We start from the raw sequence: 21,415 nt of genomic DNA, 5'->3' as shown, positions 1-21,415 counted from the left end.
TTGCATGGCGTTAGGGTCCGGGCAAAATATCAGAAATAGTAATAAGTGTGTCGATGAATTAAAGCACCACAGCAATAATTGGTTACATTGCTAGTAATATTGACCAAAGCTCACGTGTCCTGTAATAAACAGGACAAAACTCTAAAAACAAAGATTGTGACTGACAGGTTCTATAGGGCAGAGGGGACAGACACTTCTGCAATAAAATAATCTTACCTGCCTGATTACAGTGTTTTAAATACACTCACCTGTGCTCATTACCTCACAGATGCTGCCATCTTTTCTTGGTTCAGATTTACAGCCGTCTTGCTTGGCCGCACCTGACGTTAAGATGCGCATGCAGCTCCTCATGCTCCATGTGCAGAACTCGACCTTTCCTCTATAGTTGCCTCTTTTTTTAAAACAAGTAAGCCCCAGGTTTCATACGAGATAGGGACTGTAGGTTTGTTCCTAAGTTGAATTTGTACGTAAGTCAGAACAGGTACATTATTTTATAAATGCAGTTAAGACAGTTGTTTGTTTGTCTCAACTTTTTAGGCAGCATGGTGTCAGTTACTATATAAAATCCTCACTGCGAGTTAATTACAAACAAAGAAAAAAAAAATCTTTATGGAGCCCAGACATGCATTAACTTCTGGAGCAAGCATTGCTTGATTATGCTAAAGGAAACAGCTGCAAGTTGTCTTGTTCATTAAAGAGTTACAAAAGCTTGCAGAGAAGCTCAGTCTCAGCAGTGTTTAGCAAAAGTTTTCTTCTGCAAGTCATGCAAACCGCCCCCTCCAAGCCTCTGTCCTGCACAGGAGGGAACGGGAAGCCCCATTCGTATCTAGGAGTCGTGTCAGATGTCCTTAACTGGGGCACTACCTGTAATAAATGGCATTGCCTAAATATGTTGCCAATTGTTACTTTTACAGTGAAGTGGGAATGAATGGGAGTGCAGAACCTCCCAGGATACCTACGTCTCACATCCCAGGAGGCTCTTGGCTGCTCCTTCTGCACATAATCGAGCATCTCAGCATGCACAGAAGGAGCCCTTTCATCAATAGAAAAAAAAAGTTTTTCCCAATCTATGTCACCCAATCTTGTGCGTAGTTCCAGATTGGGTGAAGCAGGAAGAACCCCGAAAAAAAGAGAAGATGGCGGCTGGCATTCCCTCTGCGCCAAAGACGGATACCAGGACGATGCGGGACCCAATGAAAAAACCTCCCGACGGACAGACTGATCTGCTGGATTAAAGGTTAAATGTGATTTTATTGTTTAGGGTTAGTTTTGGGTTTACATCTGCTTCAAGTTACCGACTTACCTGTTCACATTTGCCAAGATGGTACAAGAGAAGGCCTGGTGGTCATCCGCCCCCACAGTGGCCAAGACCAAACAGAAAAAGGAAGGGTTTCTTGCTAATGAAAAAATGAGAGCCATTCTCATGAGAGCATTCGCATCCGGAGGCCCTAGATTTATTACCATACACCTATGGGTTGGGATCTTACATTATTGACTTTGTGACTGCATTCCGAAGCTGTACTAACAGATGGCTTGCGACCTGTCCCCTTTTTCGCCATCCTTCCCTTCCTCTTTTTCTCCTATTACCCTAACTCTTATTTTCACTTTTCCTCTCCCTGACACCCAGGTAGGGGTTTCAGGATCTGTATAAGTAGAAACCATTGGCCTTGGGACTCAGAAACAGGGGAAGTTATCCATAATTTTTAGTTTAGAATATATCTCATGACATATTTTACAGGTCTCAATTAACCACCCGGTTCCTTTGTATTTACTTCCATTATTTAGGGAGTTCGTAAACCTGTAATGAATATTGACTGTATCTCTCAAGGGGGAGTTCTTATTTGATATTCAAAAAAGGCCAATTATACTTTTGTGAATACTATGAATTTCACCCACTAAGCTATTGTAAAAACCAGTTGTCCTATTAAAATTGAATTTTAAGACCCATAAAGATTTTAGATAACTGTTAGATTACTTTCGCAATAGTTTCCAGTGAGGGATAAAAAAATGAAAGCTTCTATGTAGGGTGAGGACAAGCAAGTGGCACCCCACTGAGCCCTCCTCCATAGGCTTCTTCAGATGACCCCACATATTTTCCTTGTCAATTTGAAAGGTAAAATTCCTCTTCATTTTTAGCTTTCCAGCAGGTGGCCGAAGGTTTTGGGACAAAAGTGACTGATATTTAGAACTGTTCATAATTCTCTCTATCTTGACTAAGGAACAAGTTCAAGCTGAAAAAAGCCAACACCACACTTCACTGTGTAGATGGTGTTATTTTGGTGATGCATAAGAGTTGCAAGATTTAAGCCCTTTCTTACAAAGATCATCATCCAGGCCCAGCTAAAATTTGCTAAACAAAAAAGAAGAGTCTCCAAAAAGCATGTGGGAAAATGTGCCGGACACCACTAAGGTTGGTCACAATTCCAACCAAAAGAACACTATCCCTCATTTTGCTTGTCAAATTCCAGATTGGTAATACAAATGTCATCCTCATATGTTTCTTTATTAGGTCTTTAGTGCTATCACCCAGTCTCTGTATAAATGCACTCACAAAAACTGTAAAGTAAAATATGCTGTGTCCCCAAAGTAGCATTAGTAATCCAACATAGACTGAGGATCTTTTAATAAAATTGCATATAGTGGGATACCAACAACTTTACCAATAAAATAATAGATTAGTTCACTACTGAAGTGCACTAAATTGGTTGGATATTCATTAAAATACAGTATATAGCATTTCCTATTGTGCTGATAGCTAAAAGTTTGAAATTTCTGTTTTTCTACCCTCCCTGAATGAGTTTCCCAGGGCAACTTTAATAATGCTGTTTAGAACTCTAGGGCCTTCAAGAAACATGGTGCATTTGTTAGGACAATGTGAAAATCCTACTGGATTTTGTTTATTACCATGTAACTTCTGAGGAAACCCTATTGCATCAGAGCTAATTTAGAGGTTTTATAATAATTGGATTTCATAATTTAGACTATTTTATACAGACCAATTTTTAAAATCCTGAAATATTTTTATGTTTTAACACTTTAAAATGTGTTTAGAGGCCTCAGGGCGAATGAATATGCAAAGCAATTTATTCCTTGTTTGTATCATGTATTCTTACTGTTTTGCTTTTCCAGTTGAGCTAAATTGCTGGTAGAGTATAATATTTAGGATTCTTACTACTTAACCCCCCCCCCCTTTCATTTAGGGAATCTATTGGGACTAATTTCTAAGTCCTGGCAAGCAAGTACTATTATATTTTATTGTCTGTTGTTCCAATACTAAATAAATCTTAGCTTTAACATATTGTTTCCAATCTCTTTAAATCTCCAGCTTTCATAATGCTATGCAGATCCTTGTTCAGGCACTTTTACCCTAAAATTTGAAAATAGTCCCTCAAAATTGCACATGCATATTCATCCTTGTCACTAGAGCAAGATGAAGAGCCTGGGCAAAGATGTGCAGCGAATGTGATTTAGGGTAAAGCTGGCATGTGCCAGGTATTCCGGCAACAAAAAAAAAGCACATGTGGAAATGAGCAATTTTGACAGCTAAGGGAGCAATCAGGCAAGTACATTTTTATTGCAGAAAGAAGAATACCTGTCCTTTTCAGCAATAAAACCCTGCTTGATCAAAATTTAGTTTCACTTTAAGCATATAGTAGAGAGAAAATGCTGTGGTAATTAGGTAGCAATAAGAAAGAAAGGATATTTAAAAAAAAATTATGAAAAAAACAACTACATTGCAGTTTATAAAACACATAAGCTAGATCCAGTTTATATATTACATTTACATTAAAGGGACTAACAATTCAACTCTACAATCCAATGCATGTAAAATAAAGCAACACTCCAAATAAATCATGAATCACCAGAAAAGATCTACATAGAGAACCACCACTTGCTTTGCAATGTCTTATATGTGGCCAGTATGGGGTCTAATTGGCACTTTTAACTGTTTCACCACATGCTGAAAGAGTAACTAATATCCACCCAGAAATTATTATTATTAATAGGACTTATAAAGCGCCAACATATTAAACAGCGCTGTACATTAAATAGGAGTAGCAAATGAAAGACACAGGAGGAGAAGAGGCCCCTGCCAGAACAGCTTACAGTCTATGCAAGTGGAATTTCCAAAAACCCCTCTTTAGTAATATGAATTATAGAAAAAATCCTTTTCATCTGCAACTTTTTATAGTTGTTGATTGTGAGGACAGACAAAGACATCAAATAGAGCTTTTTACCTTATAATCAAACTGAACCCTTTTATTTATTAACTGTCATGCAGTTACGCTGCAAATATAGTAAATATGAATTTGTTATTTCAATATGTCTTTTTTAAATGAAAGTGTAGAATATTTACTACTATATATGCACCCTGACTATAATACAGTAATAAATCAAATTTAAAGGTGGTCTGTTACAACACAAAGACAGACAAGGACACGGGAGGAGAATCTCCAATTTCAACTATTACTTGTGATTTTTGAACCGCTCATTATTCACCACACTGACATGATGCCACAAACACAACATGGATGATTTTGTAGATTAACATGTAAATTGTCGGTACTTAAAACATTAGAAAAGTTCAAGTATAAACTTTAACAGACTATATTTAGATAACTAAACATTCTCAGAAATATAAACAAAAGAAAAGCTTGTTTAGGGAGTATTTTTTTAACCAATATCCAATACTTCCTTAGGCAGGTAAGGTTACACCTTAAAATATTTTTATACTACAACACTGGTTCCTACAGAGTCACACTCTGAAATGTAGCAAAAACTGTAGCAAAAATAAAACTCTTCAAGTTATTTAGTCTTTTAACTGTGGTCCCTTCCACTCACTGCATTAAACTCCTTTGCGCTGTCTTTTCAAGTATCCTAGATTGTAATCTCTTGGACCAGGTGCTCGTGCACGCTTTGGCTGCACTTGTGACTGAGCAGTGAGTTGCAGTTTTATAGCACTGGAATTCACTTTTGCAGCTACCAAAAGTTCTTTCATTCCTTTCATTTTCTGGCTCTGGAAACTAAGTGATAGTGATTGCGCAAATTCTGATTCTTCTCCTTTTGGTTCTGGGGTTGGGCGCTGAACAGGGGGAACAGGCTCCCCTGGCCTTGAATCTCGTCGAGGGGCTCTGCGTCTCATTTCTTCACAATCTTCATCTTCAGTAGCAAGTTCTGAACTTACAAGTGTGACCTGCTGTCGTACCTGTGTATGTAAAAAATGATGTCAGATTTGATCATGATGGCAGTTTACATGATTTATTAACCATTTTAGCTCATATAATTTTATGCCCTTTTTGAGCAATTTTTACATTTCCCTATGGGATGATTTATTAGCAATAGGATATTACTAGCTATTAGCATTTTTGGAGGGCCCCAACTAGGCTTTTTTGGTCTTTATTACTAGATTTTTTCCTGTGTGAAAAAATACACAGAATGCTTTTTTTCATTTTTGACCAGTATTTTTAAGCAGTTTTTTTGTAAATTTATTTGCAAAAGAGAGGGCTGATACATAACCATAGAGAATATTTTAATTATAGTGTGTTATATGCGGATATTTGTAAAGAGCACAAGATTTTACCTTTACTTTTTAAACCGCATCCAGTGATTATACCATGGCTAACTGCAAATAGGCAGCAAATAAAAGTAGGAAAGAGGAAGGAAAAACAACCTTTTCGAAACTATACCTGTGGCAATAGGCCAACAATACAAAACAGTACTCATCAAATGGGAGTGGGAGTTTTCTCTTTAATGAATTACTGCAGATAGAATTTTTTTGGTGGATACCAATTATCCTTCAGTATTTTCTTCCACTAATCTTTGGAGGACACAGAAGTCTTTTTTTTTAAATCCATGATATGTATAATTCACCCTCTATAAATGGCAGACAAAGAACAAAAAAAAGTTGAACAAACATTCCCTAGCAACCACTGAGGTTGTGTGACAAGTTTAGAATAACACCTGCAGGACCTTATGTTTAAAGCTAGTATCCACAGGTCCATCATATTAAAGCCAGTGAATTTAGCCACATTAGACTACATCCTTTGGTGAAGGAAAGGATGAAGCACCACGTAGCAGCATTATAAACCCAAGATCTTTGTCATTTCAGAACTTGGGCCTGAAATTTGTCTTTGTCAATGTGTTCATAAATACTGAAAACACTGTGCGGGCCTTTTAGAACTACAAACAGAAGATTTGTCTTCTGAAGAAGTTAAATTAACCCTGACAACCCCAACCACATCAATTGTGCATGAACAGGAGACAGGTAAGACGTATGGCCCAGGTCTCAAAACAACTTTATTCCTATGAAAAAAAAGGACAAGATTGTCAGCTCCAAGACTCTCATAGCCATTGTATTTTTTTCGGAGTCCTTTAATAAAGGCTAGGAAAAAAAATGTATATGTACATGGGGCTCATTGAAAATTACAGGCTTAGTCTAGCTTAGTAAAGAATCCTTTGGAGGCTAAAATGCTAGTGACTACCTCCATAAAACTCAAGAAACCTAAGCAAAGAGGAAATGGAGATCCAATCTCTACACAAAACTTGACGTCAAAAGGACTGCCTGTAATGCACTTGTCATCCAGAATATTAGCAGCTGGTGTGTTACAACGTTTAGACAGATGTTTATCTAAAGTGAATAGAGCTACCAACCTAGACGCTAGAGATCTTCATACTATTTGCTTGGTGCGTTGTAAATATCATTTCAATCATTCAAAAACAAATTAAAGAAGAGGGAAGGGAGACACATTAAATAAAAAGTGCCTAAAGTGGAGAGGTATTTTAAAAGACTGATGTGAATTACTTTATATTGCTAGTCTCTTACTCTATTTTTCCTAGCTGAGCGCACAGATCATTTTATGTCACATCTATTGTCCGATACAAAACTTCATACAAACAATCAGGAACAGGAAAAGGTAAGATGTCTTCTAGTGGGGATTTGTATTTTTTTTCCGTTCACTAGAGGGTAAAGCTTTTGCTTTAGGACCACTAGGATGTCTCGAATAAGAGAATGGAGTGAGCAACCAATAGGAATAGTAATTCTTTAAACACTCAAAAACAGCACTGGCTGTAGCTGCTACATCTACCTTGTAGAGATTGGTAAGTATTTACCCAGGCAACCAAGTGGCTGCCTTACAAAATTGGGAGACTGTATCTTGATGGCAGAACATCTAGAATGTATTTGTCAACTTTGTTGAGTGAGCTGTAACTGTAAACAGTGTTTGATCACACATGCTTTCACACTAGTCTGTCATGTGAGATTGTAGCAGTCAAGCTGGGTGCTCTAGTTTGGGTCTTTTAACACCAATAACACAGAATTTGTTCCTTAGAACCCTGACATGACACCAATTGTGCTTACTACATTCATAAAATGCAGAGCCAGTTACCAAAGATGGACCAATTAAGGACTGAATGATAAAAGAACATCATTTAGATTTAATGCCAAGATCCCCTTCAATAGTATCAAAATCAATTAGTGTCTGAGAAAGTACCAAGTATGAAGGCTTGCACAACAATGACCCCAAATGCCGATGTAATGGACTCTAAAAGTGTGGTTTTCTGAGACCACAAGGTAAGCAGAATCTCTTATATTTTTGAACAGTGGTTTTTGTAACACCAATAATATCAGGTTCAGGTCCCACAATGGTTAGAATATCAGCCAGTACACTATCTGCATGGAGTTTGCAGGTTCTTCCCGTGTTTGCGTGAGTTTCCTCCAAGTACGTTTCCTTCCACATTTCAAAAGCCCTTTCACCCTGGCTTCCTCCTCAAAAAAATTGCTCTTAGACTGTATTAAAGATATATGACTGTGGTAGGGACACCTGCCTGTGACTGGTGAAAGTTCATGATAGCCCAGGTATTCAGCCTCCCAAGCAGAAAAAACAGGGTATGTCAAAATTTCTGACATAAACAAGCAATAGGAATATGTGTGTAAAAAACAGGCAAGTCCTATTACAAGTAGACAAGTAGATTTTTGAGGGACAGCTAGTGGCATGACTATGGACTTTGTAAAGCTCTGCGTAATATGTTGGCGCTATAAAAATACTGTATAATAATATTATTAATTCAGTAAAAAGGGAACTGAACTACTCCTTCAAGACAGATGCATGATAAACTTTTTTGAAATTTATTTTTGCTCCCTGGACATGTAACCGCCGGCCTTTACCATTCATTCTTTCAAAAACTCCCCTTTGGAGAAAGGCTTGCTGACTTTTGCTAATTGAATGCCAGCCAAAAAATTGCCATAGTGTTTGACTCTTGAATAGAAAAATATTTTGCTTAGTCTCTAAGTTTTCTGCAAACCTGTTCTTGCATTAACTGGTTGCTAGCGTAGTTAGCATGCTTGGTGGAAAAGTGGTAGCTGATGTTGTATTATTTGATAACAGGAACGATTTAACGGTGCAAAAAGGACATACAGACTTTGAGTGGATTGGCTATCCACTTCTTATTAAACACTCAACACTCACTGTCAACTTTTCTTTTGTTTGGTCCACTGATTATCGAAGGGCAAGATGCAATAGCAAAGGTGAGATAAAGAGGATAGTTCAGACAAGGCCAATTGTGTCTGGAATGCAACATCCAGTGTGATTAACTGGTATTGCAGGAAAAAGACAAAATAAATGCGGTCTTTACTATAATTTGGACAATTTTTATACTAATATTTGATGGGCCGAATTAAAAAAGCCCAACAGTCCGAAGTTTGCCCATGCCTGGCTTATACAGTCTCTACCTAGCATGGAAAATGAGAAACACCTCCTCCTGCTTGGTCCTCCCTGATGGTTTATAGTTTACCATGGCTGTGGGGTTGACCGATTGGACCCTGGCGGAATTGTTCAGCACATTTATGATTCCTTCAGGCGATAAAAGCCCTGAAATAAACCCCATTCTCAGGTGAGTAATCTGGTCACCAGTATGAGCTGCCCTTCCAGCTGTCTTATGTTTAGCATCCTACTTCTGTAGGGTGGTAATATACCCAATGGTAATAGTTTTAAAGTACCAACCAAACCAAAAGTAATGTTAAGTTATGGGCAGGGCATATGAATTTATGAATGTACAAACTCAAGTGCTTAGATTACACCAGCAATGTATATATGAAATATATATGTTTGTAGTGAAACACAATATAAGCATATATACTGTTGTTTGTATATCTAAATTTTTGAAATGTGATTTAGAAAGGATGAATTGATTTTATATTCATATTCTGTGTGTGACTGGTACCTTTGAATTCCACATCTTTTTTGCTACAATTTCTTCTAGTCATTTTTGGGATGTGGTACCTGTTACATAGATGTAAACTAGCCAAAAAGGAACACATTTGTATGTAGCAAAATTTATACGTCTTGCTGCATAAAAACAGCTAAGCATGAATGGGCTCATCAAATCATCATCAAATTCTGAAATATACTTTCTTGACATCCACAACACATTAACTCAAAGGGTTTGGACTTTGCCTATATGATCAAAGGCAGTCTTGTGGTGTTCTTTTTAGACAACTTTTTCCTGCAGACCAGACACATCCAGAGCAGAAACACATATTTAGACTATATCCATTATATTGCTTTTCCAAAATGCACATGTCCCCTACATATTATTACAAAATTAGCAGAAAAGTAAATGCTAAGGAGAGAAAGCAACTAAATAGAGCTGATTAGGATAAAGGGTTGATAGGGTGTTATATAGAAATATATATATTTTTTTAAAAACTCACTTTTTGTAAGGTTGCGTAAGATTGGTTTAAAGGATGTTATATGTAGAATATTGTTCCCATAGGCTGAATGTCATGGATTCCTGATTTTGTAACAATGTAACTATCTCACAAATAATTCTTTGTTTTTACTTACCTGAGCATCAAATCTACCAAGTGACTGTACAAGGAAGGTTGCCCATCCCACATGCAGCACAGGTGTTGGGCTGTCTTCCTCCCACCTGCAGATACCATCATAAAAACGCAGAAGGTTTGCAAAACAAGATGGATCTTGAAGAGCAGAACCAGCCTAAAGCCAGAAACAATAATAAATTAAGTTTGGTGTGGCTATAAAGCTTAACCACGTAGTTCCAATATACTAAACTTCCAGGTTTTATTGTTTATTCAAATCATTTTTTTTTTCATGACAAATATGGCTTTCTTTTGGTACATTGCAGCTAAATTTAAGAAACTCTTTTTAAAATTGTTGATTTTCGGTAATGTTATCCAATGTATGTACACCATACAGACTAAGAATATATATTCTCTAACAGTATATGCATAGTCCTATATGCACTAACACTATCTGCCTGGTTTACTAACACTCTTCAAAACTGAAGAAGATATGAGTGCACCAGCATCTTTGTACAGCGCTGTGCTATATGTCAGAGCTATATTTGGATGTATGTTTGTATGTGTGTATGTCATCACTAGGAAATGCATGGAGACATTTTAACCAAACTTGCTATGTTCCACCATCACTCGGAAACACATCAACACATTTCAACCAAACCAGCTAGACATATGTCTCAGACTCATGTGAGTGCACCGCTGATTGGTGTACAGCGCTGTGCTATATGTCAGAACTATATTTGGTGATCACTAGGAAAGGCATGGAGACATTTCAACCAAACTTGCTACACATATGACTCAGACTCATGTGAGTGAATCGCTGATCTTTGTGGAGTGCTGTGCTATATGTCAAACTATATTTGGATGTATGTTTGTATGTATGTGTTATAGATATAGATGTGTGTATGTAATCACTAGGAAACGCATGGGGACATTTTAACCAAACTTGCTAGACATTGGACTCAGACTCATGTGAGTGCACGGCTGATCTTTGTACAGCACTGTGGTATATGTCAGAGGTATATTTGCATGTATGTATGTATGTATGTATGTATGTATGTGTGTGTGTGTGTGTGTATGTATTGCTCAGTGACAGTGTGCCTTTTGCTTAACATTATAGCTTTATTTAAATCCTTTTATTCCTTCCTTCTGTATAATATAAGATTGCAAAAAAATAAATACCAAAATAAATAGCTAGTAAATGACAAGCTAATGAAACAAATAGCTATTCACCTGATTGTTGGATGTTGCCTCCTCTTTTAGTAAATTAGGTATCAAGTCATTGGCAATATCAAAAAGATCTTTGTAGATTTCCTCATCCTCACGACAATAGTTATACCTAAGAAAAAGGTAAACACCAATGAGTTATAGGCAGACAGTAATTAGCAAAAATGGAAAACAGAAATAAATATACTGATAATGTGCATGCAATTCCAAAGTAGGCCCAAGGTGACCAAACATTGCCTTTACTTTTAGTAATCCTAAAATTTAGGAACAAACAATACCCAGTACCAAAACAAAAGGACAAAGTATTTTGTGTGAACACTAAAAAAAATCTTTAACCCACACTGTAAATGCAGCAACATGATGAACTTTTGGTTATTTTTTTACTGCACATACACTCACATTATTTGTCTGTTTACTAAAGGTTTTGGGGATTTGTAAATTTACTGAAGCCTAGGGCACTTCTTCAGGTAGACTCTATGCTGTCCGTAAATAATACACACATTTTCCTAAGATGCTTTGGTGACACCAGGTCCAAAGTGGAGCTACCGTAAGGTTTTCAAAAGGAATACATGTTTTTTTGACCAGAACCTGAACAAAGGGACCATGTCTACTGGATGTAAGCATCTGTTTGTGTGCAGTGGTGATAAGGTCACTTTAAAGTGGAAATTACAGTATTTTGAATTAGTGTTTGCTAATTTAATGTGACAAAGGGACAAAGATAATGTGAGGTCAAAGAGGAGGCGCTCAATCCAGTAAAGCACCTTTGGGGTATGGTAGAATCAAGAGATTTACATCACAGATGTGCAGCTTACAAATCTGCAGAAACTATGTGATGATAGAATGTCAATATGGACCAAAACCCCTGGGGAATGTTGCTTTCCTATCTAATGCAAATAAATTAAACAAAATGTCTCAAAAGGAGACATATTGGATCCACGCTTTAAATACCCAGATATCCTTTATACTTTTTTGTAAATACCATTTTATGACACCCTTTTAATAGTCATATTTTTTTGTGGTTTTCTTCTATCAACAATATTCTTGCCACTAGTACCTTGTATTATATAATTTTTGTAACAATGTAACAAATAAGAGATAAATATAGCATGTGGTAGTGACACTACCTTGAGGTCACTACCTGTATTCCCTCCTATTTGTTATACAACAATATTTTTACTTTTTAGTACTAAATGTCCAAATAATTTTTATTTTATTTTTTTTTGGGCTGTGATTGTAGCATTGTTGCTGAGTTGTTCTGGTTTTGAAGATCTGGGCAGATAAAACATCTATTAACCACCTGGGCCTTACACTGATGTCTAGATTTCTGTACCAAAAGCGTTACAGGTTTTCATGATTTTTTTTTTTTTAAATTGTAGACCTGTAACTTACAGAAATATGTCTGAATAGGGGTCTAGTAGATATAATGAATATAAAAAATGTTTGAAACACACAATCATGTAAAAAAAAAAAAAATTACTTTTAATAAAATTAAAGGAAAAACACAAAATTCAGCTTAAACAAGAATACATAAATAAATGAAAAATACTGAAAATGCGATAATTCGGTATACTGTATAGTAATATATTTTTCTAAATCACCTCTCTAGTGTCCAACGTCACATACCTATAGACAAAACCACATAAATATATTTTCTATTATTTTGGATTGGATTGGATACAGGACTTTGTAATTAATCCAATACTGATAATGCGATAATTCGGTATAATGTACAGTAATATATTTTTCTAAAACACCTCCCTAGTGTCCGTCACATACCTATAGACAAAACCACATAAATATATTTTCTATTATTTTGGATTGGATTGGATACAGGACTTTGTATTCAATCCAATACAAAATGAGAACAAAATTCAAACTCTCATTATGTATTGGATTGAATACAAACTCCTGTATCCAATCCAATTCAAAAAACATACTTTGTATTTATTTTTAATTATTTTGTATTGGATTGGATACAGGAGTTTGTATTCAATCCAATACAAAATGAATGAATGAGTTTGAATTTGAATTTCCCGCACACGCGCCGACGTCATCACGCACACACAAGAAGCCGGTCGGCTTTTTTTTTCTCCGGCGGCCGGCTTCTTGTGTTAGAAGCACCCGACGCTGGACGGAGAACGACGTGGGACGATCAGCGGGACCAGGTAAGAAGCCAGCCGGCATCTTACCAGTCCCGCTGGTATAGGAGACGGCACCCAACGCTGGAGAGGGAGATCGACGCTGGAACACGGACCCGACGCTGGATGAGCACAGCGGGACCAGGTAAGTGAGATTCTAATATAAAAGTGCGGGGTTATCGATAGTTGCAAATATTTTTTGCACGGAAAAGTACGGGGTTAGCGGTTGGGAGGTTAAATAAAGGTTTGGCTATGCAATTCCAATATGAGTTCTAAAAGGTAAAATATGAGTTTTATTGTAATATATATATATATATATATATATATATATATTCCATATACTTGTTTGTCACTACATCAGTTTATTCCAGTTGTTTTGGGAGCAGCAGGGATAAGGTATGTCACATTTATAAGGCTTTGCTGATAAAATTTGTCCATGCATTTTATGTATAGACTATCCACTCAACTTCTTGAATTATGCACTCAGAAATAGTAAAAATATTTATTTTTACCATCAATGAACTATGGCCCAATAATTTGATTGCTTTTTAAAGCCCACATCTATACTGTACAATGAACTTATCTTTAGATACTTCATTCATAGGTTTGTGTTGGTGGAATTCTAGTAAAGTTATAGCAGTTAAGGCGTCAAAAACAAGCAATTTCACACATAGGGCTGAAAACATCACATTTGTAATAAAAAAAAATCTACACTTAGAGAATAAAGAAGAGGGCTTTTTGGCAAGCAAAAGAATGTAGTAGCATTATTTACAAAAAAATATACAATATTTCTCCTACATCCTTGTTCCGGCAGTGATAAGCAGCCAAATAAATGTGTGGATACAAGTGCTGGTTTTCATAGTGCAGTTTGGAAGACTGTATAGCCTTTAAGAAAAACAAGTGGAAAAAATATTTTAGACAACCATTTTATGGTAAGTAAAAAGTCTGGGTAGGGTGACGTAAAAAAAAGAACAGGAAGAAGAGAAGACGGCGGCACCTGGAGCGCCGGCTCCGGGACGACGCAGGACACCCACCCCCTCCCGAGCAATCGCACTGCCTGCGGGATTGAAGGTAAGTGTATTTTTTTTTTTTTTTTTTGCCGTTTTGGGTTTAGTTCCTCTTCAACTTCTTCTTTAACTTAGGCATGTTTATCTAGGGAATTCTGCTTCCAAGCCTGAATTTACCTTGCTGATTAAGTACTGAGATCCTATCTTCAGCACCCAGATTTTTCCTTCTCTAGTGAGAAAACCCCTCCAAGCAAAGAAAATGGTCTTTCCCTAATTAGGTCTCATCCAGAACATGCCAACTTGTCCCTCCCACTTTCCCAAGTAGCTTAACTTCCATCCCACACAGATTGGTCTTTCCTTGTATCCTTCCTTCAACACACACACAATTTTCAGGTTGCCTTCTGATGACTCCTCACTGTGCAGTACCCACATTAACACCATGCTAATTACATATTTAACATGTTCTTCGTGGAAATGTTTAGTGTTGGGAGTGTGTGTAGTGTAACACATACATTGTATAATACTCTGTATGCTAACCCCGGAAAAAATACACCTGACTTACCAATATTCATTCTTGGACCAAGCACAAAATGTTCACTAGGCAATTATTACACTAGTAGAGAATGTCTATTAACCTGTCATCTTTTAAATAATTATGTGCAATAACACCTTAGTGATCAGCCCCCATAAAATGTTTGCAGATTAATCAAATGCCCCAAGCTTATCAACGTTAACCCCCTCGGTGACCTATCTCCTGGAAAGGTGCATTTTTTTTCTTTAGCAATCACTTTTAAGAGTTTCTGTATGAGCAAACATTTCTCAGGGCCTTTACAGCAGCCTAACAGATGCCTCTAGGCGTCTCTGTTCCGCTGTTTAACTGCTTCAGCTCTCTGCTGATTTGTCTTTACATGTCTTTTGGCAATTTGAACGTCATCCTTTCATCTCAGACTTTGACACTTTCCAACTCCATGAAGCCCAAGAAGCTCCATCAATACACTCGGTCCAATTGAGCGGACATCTATTACATCGCAAGTCATATCTACCCGGAAGAAGCCTACTAAAAGCGAAAAAAACCTTGTTTATTATATCCCCAAACTGCCTGTACTGCAACAAGCACAAATTTGCTAGAACACAAAAAGCTCTATTTATAAAACGGGGAATCTGACATTCCCTCGCAAGAATCAATTGTTTCCATTGAAACAAATGGACCTGGAAGTTTCCTATTAAGTTTATAAGTTACAAGGATATAATTGAAGACTATTACCTTGTGATAGAGTTCAAGGGGTTCTGGACGCCCAGGTGTTGGAGCAAGGTCTTCAAGGTCTGCCAAATTACCCAAAGCCATTGGATACCTAAGCATGTGGCAAAACAGATGAAAAGTAATATTGAAGGAGAGATACTGAACTTATTTTATTTTTTAAAAACAAGCATTTAATAGTCCTGTTTTCTGTACCCTTAAAATAATTTTCACATCTCAGGCTCCCCCGACCCTTAATGAAACTAATACATTGGTAGCCAGTGAAAAAGAATGCCCCTAACATAGCTAGCAGGAAGAATGACACCTTTGCAGTGATAATGTAGAAAATCACCAGCTAAAAAGATCATTGATGTCTTGAAGTTGGGTGTGCCATGTGGCTCTGACCATGAAAATATGCAGTCACCATCGAATAGGAGGACAAAAACAATAAAATAAACAGTTTCCGGTTATGCATTATTAGGCAATCTATTATAACTATAGGGCTTTTATTTTTATAATAAACACTCTTGACATTTATTCATAAACATTAGTGGCATCAATAATCCTAAAAATCTATATAGATCTTGCTAGCGCCACCTGCAGTAGAAAGTCACCAGGTAGTGACACTGCTATTTCTTGCTTTGCTTCCTACCTGTCTGACTGCTCCTTTCAAGTTTCTTTCAAATGGTAATTTCCCCTCTCCTACTCTCCTTCCTGTTGATGTTCCCCAAGGGTCAGTCCTTGGACCGATTCTCCTTTCTCTGTACACCTCCTCTCTCGTGAGTCCCATATCCTCCTTTGGTTTACAGTATCATCTGTATACTGACTTGTCTCCCTAAGTCCTGGACAAGGTTTCATGTTGCCGGTCAACCATTTCGTCATGGATGGCTGACATTAAAGCCTCGTCCAATTTTTTACACAAATTTTAACCCTTTTAGGGAATGAGTAAGGGGTTTTATGCACCCTTGTACTTATTCCCCAGGGTGAGGTGGTGGAGATCTGGGAGTCTCCTTATTAAAGGGAGCTTCCAGATTCCAAAGACCTGCTAAAAACATTTTTAAAAGCTCCGATTGTTTTCATTAGAAGCGTTCATAAAAGGCTTAAAAACGCTTGTAAAAGCCTCCATTGAGTTCAATGGGGGTGTTTTCAAGCGTTTTCCCCCGTTTATCCTGCGTTTTAGTTTTTTAAACGTTGCAAGCAACCTTTAAGATAAAGCTCGAAAACGTGCCTGAAGGAAACGTCCTGGTGTAGATTAGCCTATTGCAATGCATGGAGATTTCAAGCATGGGCTTTAAAAGCCTCAGGTTAAACGCTGGGGAAACAGTCCGTGTAGACTAAGCCTAATAGATAAATTCCAAGATACAGGCTGTAGTAATGGCCTAATAATGTAATGTTAGTAATGGTAGTAACAAAAATGCAGTTTTAAGTGTTAAGATAAATTCCTTTTTTTTCCTCTTTTGACCATTTGATTGCTGCTAGTTTGGACTCTAAGAAGACAGACAAGGCTGATATCTGAACCTTTAATATGCCATTCTCAAACCCAACTTTAACAAATTTTAGGGTCACAGGAATTGATGGCCAGAGAAACTCCTTTTCTGGAGTACATCCACTGCATAAGGATGAGACATAGGGGAGGGATGGAACTGAACCAGCATGCCCTGCGGTTCTATCGATATATATCTAGTCCTGTGCTTGTTGTGGGGGTTAGAAACCTGTTACATCATGTAAATATTATTAATTGAACATAATTGCGGCACCCAAAACTCCCTGAAACTGATACTTAGAAGGGTAGAATTAGAAGACCCACTTTCTGGTTTCTGGAAGGCATAATACAAAAAACGACTATACTGGAAGCTCAGACAAAGCTTTCACCTTGGTATTCTGAAGCTCCACAGCTGTGTTGCCTTGAATGAATTGCTAAACCGTATTATAGACATACAGTTTATAATTATGGAAATGTATCTTTCTCACCTTTTCTACTATGCCTGGATTTACAGACTGTCCCCTTCGGTCCTCATTACCCTTGCCATGCCAAGTTACTTCAGCAGTTTGCTCCCCTTCTTTTCCAAACACAACCCATGCATGGTCTTCAGAAAGAGCTAAATGCACGTCTGATAGACCTAGGACTTGACAAGCAGCAACAACTGCAAAGGCCACACCAGGCGAGTCAAGTTTTGTTCCTAAAACAGAAAAAAAGTAAATCAACACTGCTTCAAAGTGTGATTAACATAACTACAGCATGTATTTTTCACACCAATTCTATGACTTTTTGGGTTAAATACAGAGAAAAAAAAATCTGTGATAGCTCCTTTGAACACACTTAAGTGTCTAAAGATGTACTGTGATAAAAAATATTGTCTGATTTAAGGTTATAAAATATTTTGGAAAAAATGTTACAGAAAAATAGGGAAAAAAAGAGGTTTTTAATTTCAAGCCAAAAAATGAAAAACATGTTTACACCCCATCCCCACATTCCTGCTAATAAACTTCTCCCCTCATTGATCAAAGTAGATATATCAGTGGGACACTGCCCTGCCTAACCTAAAGGGAATGAAGGTAGTTTGTAAATATATTTTTTATATTAGAGATTGCAACCCTGCGAATTAAATCTCTGCTGGATGCACCATTTTCCCGAGGATAGCAGGACAAATCCACAGCACCTCTTGTTTGAGCTGTAAAGCGGGCATGTAGTGCCTGAGCTACAGCTAGTTCCATGGTTGGAAAATAGGGAACTTCCTGCTGAACAAACCCTTGCTTTACATGCTCATGCGGTTTCTTTGTGCTTTCCTTCCCAGATCCAATGCGTGAGCTTTCTTCAAATGTTCGGATGTTCTCTTCACCTACCATCTCCTTGTCGTTTTTCATTTCCAATGTTTCTTTACACACTTTGTTTACCTCTTTTTTTGTAGGCTTTGCACCAATTTGCTTGGAATTAATATCCTTTTCTTTTCTTGCTCCCACACTTTTTTTCTTAGCCAAATCATTCTTAACTCCTCTATTTCCCTGTTCCAATTTACTACCAACTTGGTTTGTCGGGCTTGTCAAGTCTCCGCGTTTTGATTTGGTTCCTTCACCACTGATTTTAGACAATAATTCAGGGTCTCCAGGTATACTAGTTATATTAGTTGGGATCACTCGATTAACTGATAAAAAGTGTTCAACAAAGCCAAGGGTAAAAGAAAGCAAAGCCAGGTCAGGCTCAGGTCGTGACAATTCCCATTTGAACAGACTTATGAGTGATTCGAGGGAGCAGAGTGGGAAAAATGACTTCTGAATGGGCAGAAGTCCCATATCTAATAAGATAAGCCTGTGTAAAGGAAAAAAATAAAAGAATGCACATGTGAATGCCAAAAAAATAAATAAGTAAATAGCTAACATGCTTTGAAGATACCTCTAGAAAAGGGTACTGTGTGATTTCTGAGAAATAACTAAGTTTCTTTTTTGATATTTTTCTTTTTCTCCACTGTTCAAGGACTAAGCAAAGGTGGGTAAATAAAAAAAGAAGTGCTACCCATATAGGATGTCCTAAACTCTCTCAAACGGTATGAAAACCATTTTAGTACACTGATTCCCAAGCAGGTATACATCCATTTATTCCCCAAAAAAAGGCAGGATAAAAGTGGTACACATACACAACACCGTATGCAGGCTATATACATATGAAAAGACAAAACAAAAAGATTGGAAGTGGAAACCTTTATATATATTAATATTTCACAGTATTTATTTAGCGCCATCATATTATGCAGCGCTGTACAAAGTTCATAGCTATGTCACTAGCTGTTCCTTAAAGCGGCTCACAATCTAATGTCCCACCTCAGTCATATGTCTAATACAGTCTAAGGTCAATTTTGGGGGGGAGCCAATTAACCTAACTGCATGTTTTTTGGGATGTGGGGGGAAACCAGAGTACCCAGAGGAAACCCACACAGACACAGGGAGAACCCGAAAACTCCATGCAGATAGTGTTCTGTCCGAGATTCAAACCTGGGACCCAAGGCTACAAAGGCCAGAGCACTAACCTCGGAGCCACCGTCCTGCATGTCTGTGCAGGCCCTCCTTCTCTGATCCTCTTCCGGCGACTGCAGAGACATTCTCTGTGGTTTCCTGTGATGTCAGTGCCGGCGAGAGGAGCAGCGGGAAATTCATTGTATTGGATTCAATACAAAATAACTGTATCAAATACAATTAAAAGAAATCTTTATATTATATATACAGTGGTACCTTGGTATAAGTCCCCCTTGGAATAAGTCCAACTTGGTATAAGTCCTTTTGCTTGGTATACTACCTTTGTCCCAAGGACTTGTATGGGTCAAAATGAGTCACAACACCGCGTGCTACCCTCTTTTACCTCACCATCTCCTCCTCCTCCCTTCTCAGCACCATTCTAGTACGCACTCGACTCTTCTCAGCAAGGTAAAGTGAGGTTACATTTTCATTTATTTCATCTAATTGCTTCTGTATTTATGTATTTTAGCATTAAGCAGTGTTTAAATTATTTTAAACAACCCCATTATTGTATAATATGCCAATAACAGGATTTTTTTTTCATGGGAACGGATTATTGATTTTCCTTTTATTTCTTATGGGAAAAATTTGATTGGTATAAGTCCAAGGATCTGGAACGGATTAAAGACATATACCAAGGTACCACTGTATACACAATATATATATATATATATATATAGAGATAGAGAGATAGATAGATAGAGAGAGAGAGAGAGAGAGATAATATATGCTACTGTATAGTTCTATTGTGGGTTTCTGTATTTTTAAGCAGATGTTTGTGTTTTTTTATTTAAAATTTATTATTTAATGTATTATTTTTTTTATATATTGGACATATTTCGGTGAGTTAAGCCTAAGAATTACAAGCCTACAATGTAAAATAAATTTCTATGCAAAACAATGCACGGCTTTTTGCATAAAAATACAGAGACTATTAGAACACCAGGGGGTTACATACTGAAATGTACAGTCTGCTTCAATCTACTTACAACACAATACAAAAACAAACAAGAATGTATGCACATTGAATAGTTTAGGTAGCTCTATGTATTTTATAGTTTATTATATAAAGGCAATGTTAGTGAGCGGTAAGCGTTAGACAGGCACTGGCAAACTACAGACACAGGAAATAGAAGGTAAGCAGGACTTCTGAGCGGGCTGCAGAACAAACCTACTCCCGTGAAGTGGACAATGACTGCGGAGAATGCGGCTCGTGACTTGTGCTATCAAAGCCCTAGCCACAGCTCACAACACATAACTCCTATTTCTACACTAACCTTCTGATAGACGCTACAACCGAGTTACTTAGCAGAGAAAGACGCGCATCGGAAGTACGTAATTAATCACGTGGTAGCGTACGGCTATTACATCACGGCTAGCGCGCGGCCAGTTTTCATCCAATAAAAGGGGATGGAAGTGGGCGGGACATGAAAGTCCGCGAAAACTCAGCGTTTCGATAAAGAATGTCTGAGGACTTTAGTGGTTCCTCTCTTCTGGGTGACATTTAGGTGCACCGTTAGTAGTGAAGGGAGAGTAGCGATACGTGGGTGCACTGTTAGTATTGCCGAGTATCATAGGGCTGCGGAGGTAGCGGCTAGTTCCAATCCAGTAGGACTTTGTTTTATGAGAAAAGCCTACCTGCTACTGGGCGGGGCTTCGTGTACCAAACCTGAAGCGCGGGAAAGCTGCAGTTGAGAGGAAGAAAAATAAATTTACACGCTGAGAAAGGTATGATTGTGTGGCTTCCGTATTATAAGCAGTCAGGGTTATTCTGGGGTCTCATACCGTTATTGTAGGCCACACAGGTGTTGGGGTGTGCTTGTGTTATCGCAGGGTGATATGGGGGTATATGAAGGGGATGGGTGATATGGGGGGGGGGAGATTTTGGGGGTACAAGAAGGAACAGATAAGGGTCACCACTATTTATGCAAGGTAATGGGATGCATTGACATTTTGCAGGGTTATATGGTGGTACAGGAAG

At 37.7% G+C, this 21,415-nt stretch overlaps 1 protein-coding gene across 1 annotated transcript; it reads right to left on the bottom strand.

Moving 5' to 3' along the window:
• Positions 1-3,734: 3,734 nt before the first annotated feature.
• MEN1 (menin 1) lies at positions 3,735-20,833 on the bottom strand. The gene is made up of 10 exons (XM_072422756.1): positions 20,712-20,833; positions 18,022-18,733; positions 17,747-17,765; positions 17,398-17,606; positions 17,234-17,243; positions 15,454-15,593; positions 13,967-14,067; positions 11,051-11,156; positions 9,843-9,995; positions 3,735-5,206 (listed from the first exon to the last, which is right to left on the bottom strand). Exons 2-10 carry the CDS (start codon positions 18,715-18,717, stop codon positions 4,847-4,849), a joined length of 1,794 nt encoding a protein of 597 aa, XP_072278857.1. The 5' UTR covers positions 18,718-18,733; positions 20,712-20,833; the 3' UTR covers positions 3,735-4,846.
• Between the last annotated feature and the right edge of the window lie 582 nt (positions 20,834-21,415).

This window comes from Pyxicephalus adspersus, chromosome 9 (assembly GCF_032062135.1).
Source record: "Pyxicephalus adspersus chromosome 9, UCB_Pads_2.0, whole genome shotgun sequence".
NCBI classification, from domain to species: domain Eukaryota; kingdom Metazoa; phylum Chordata; class Amphibia; order Anura; family Pyxicephalidae; genus Pyxicephalus; species Pyxicephalus adspersus.
Note: the sequence above shows the minus strand (reverse complement) of the source record. Positions and strands in the feature narration are given on the sequence as shown.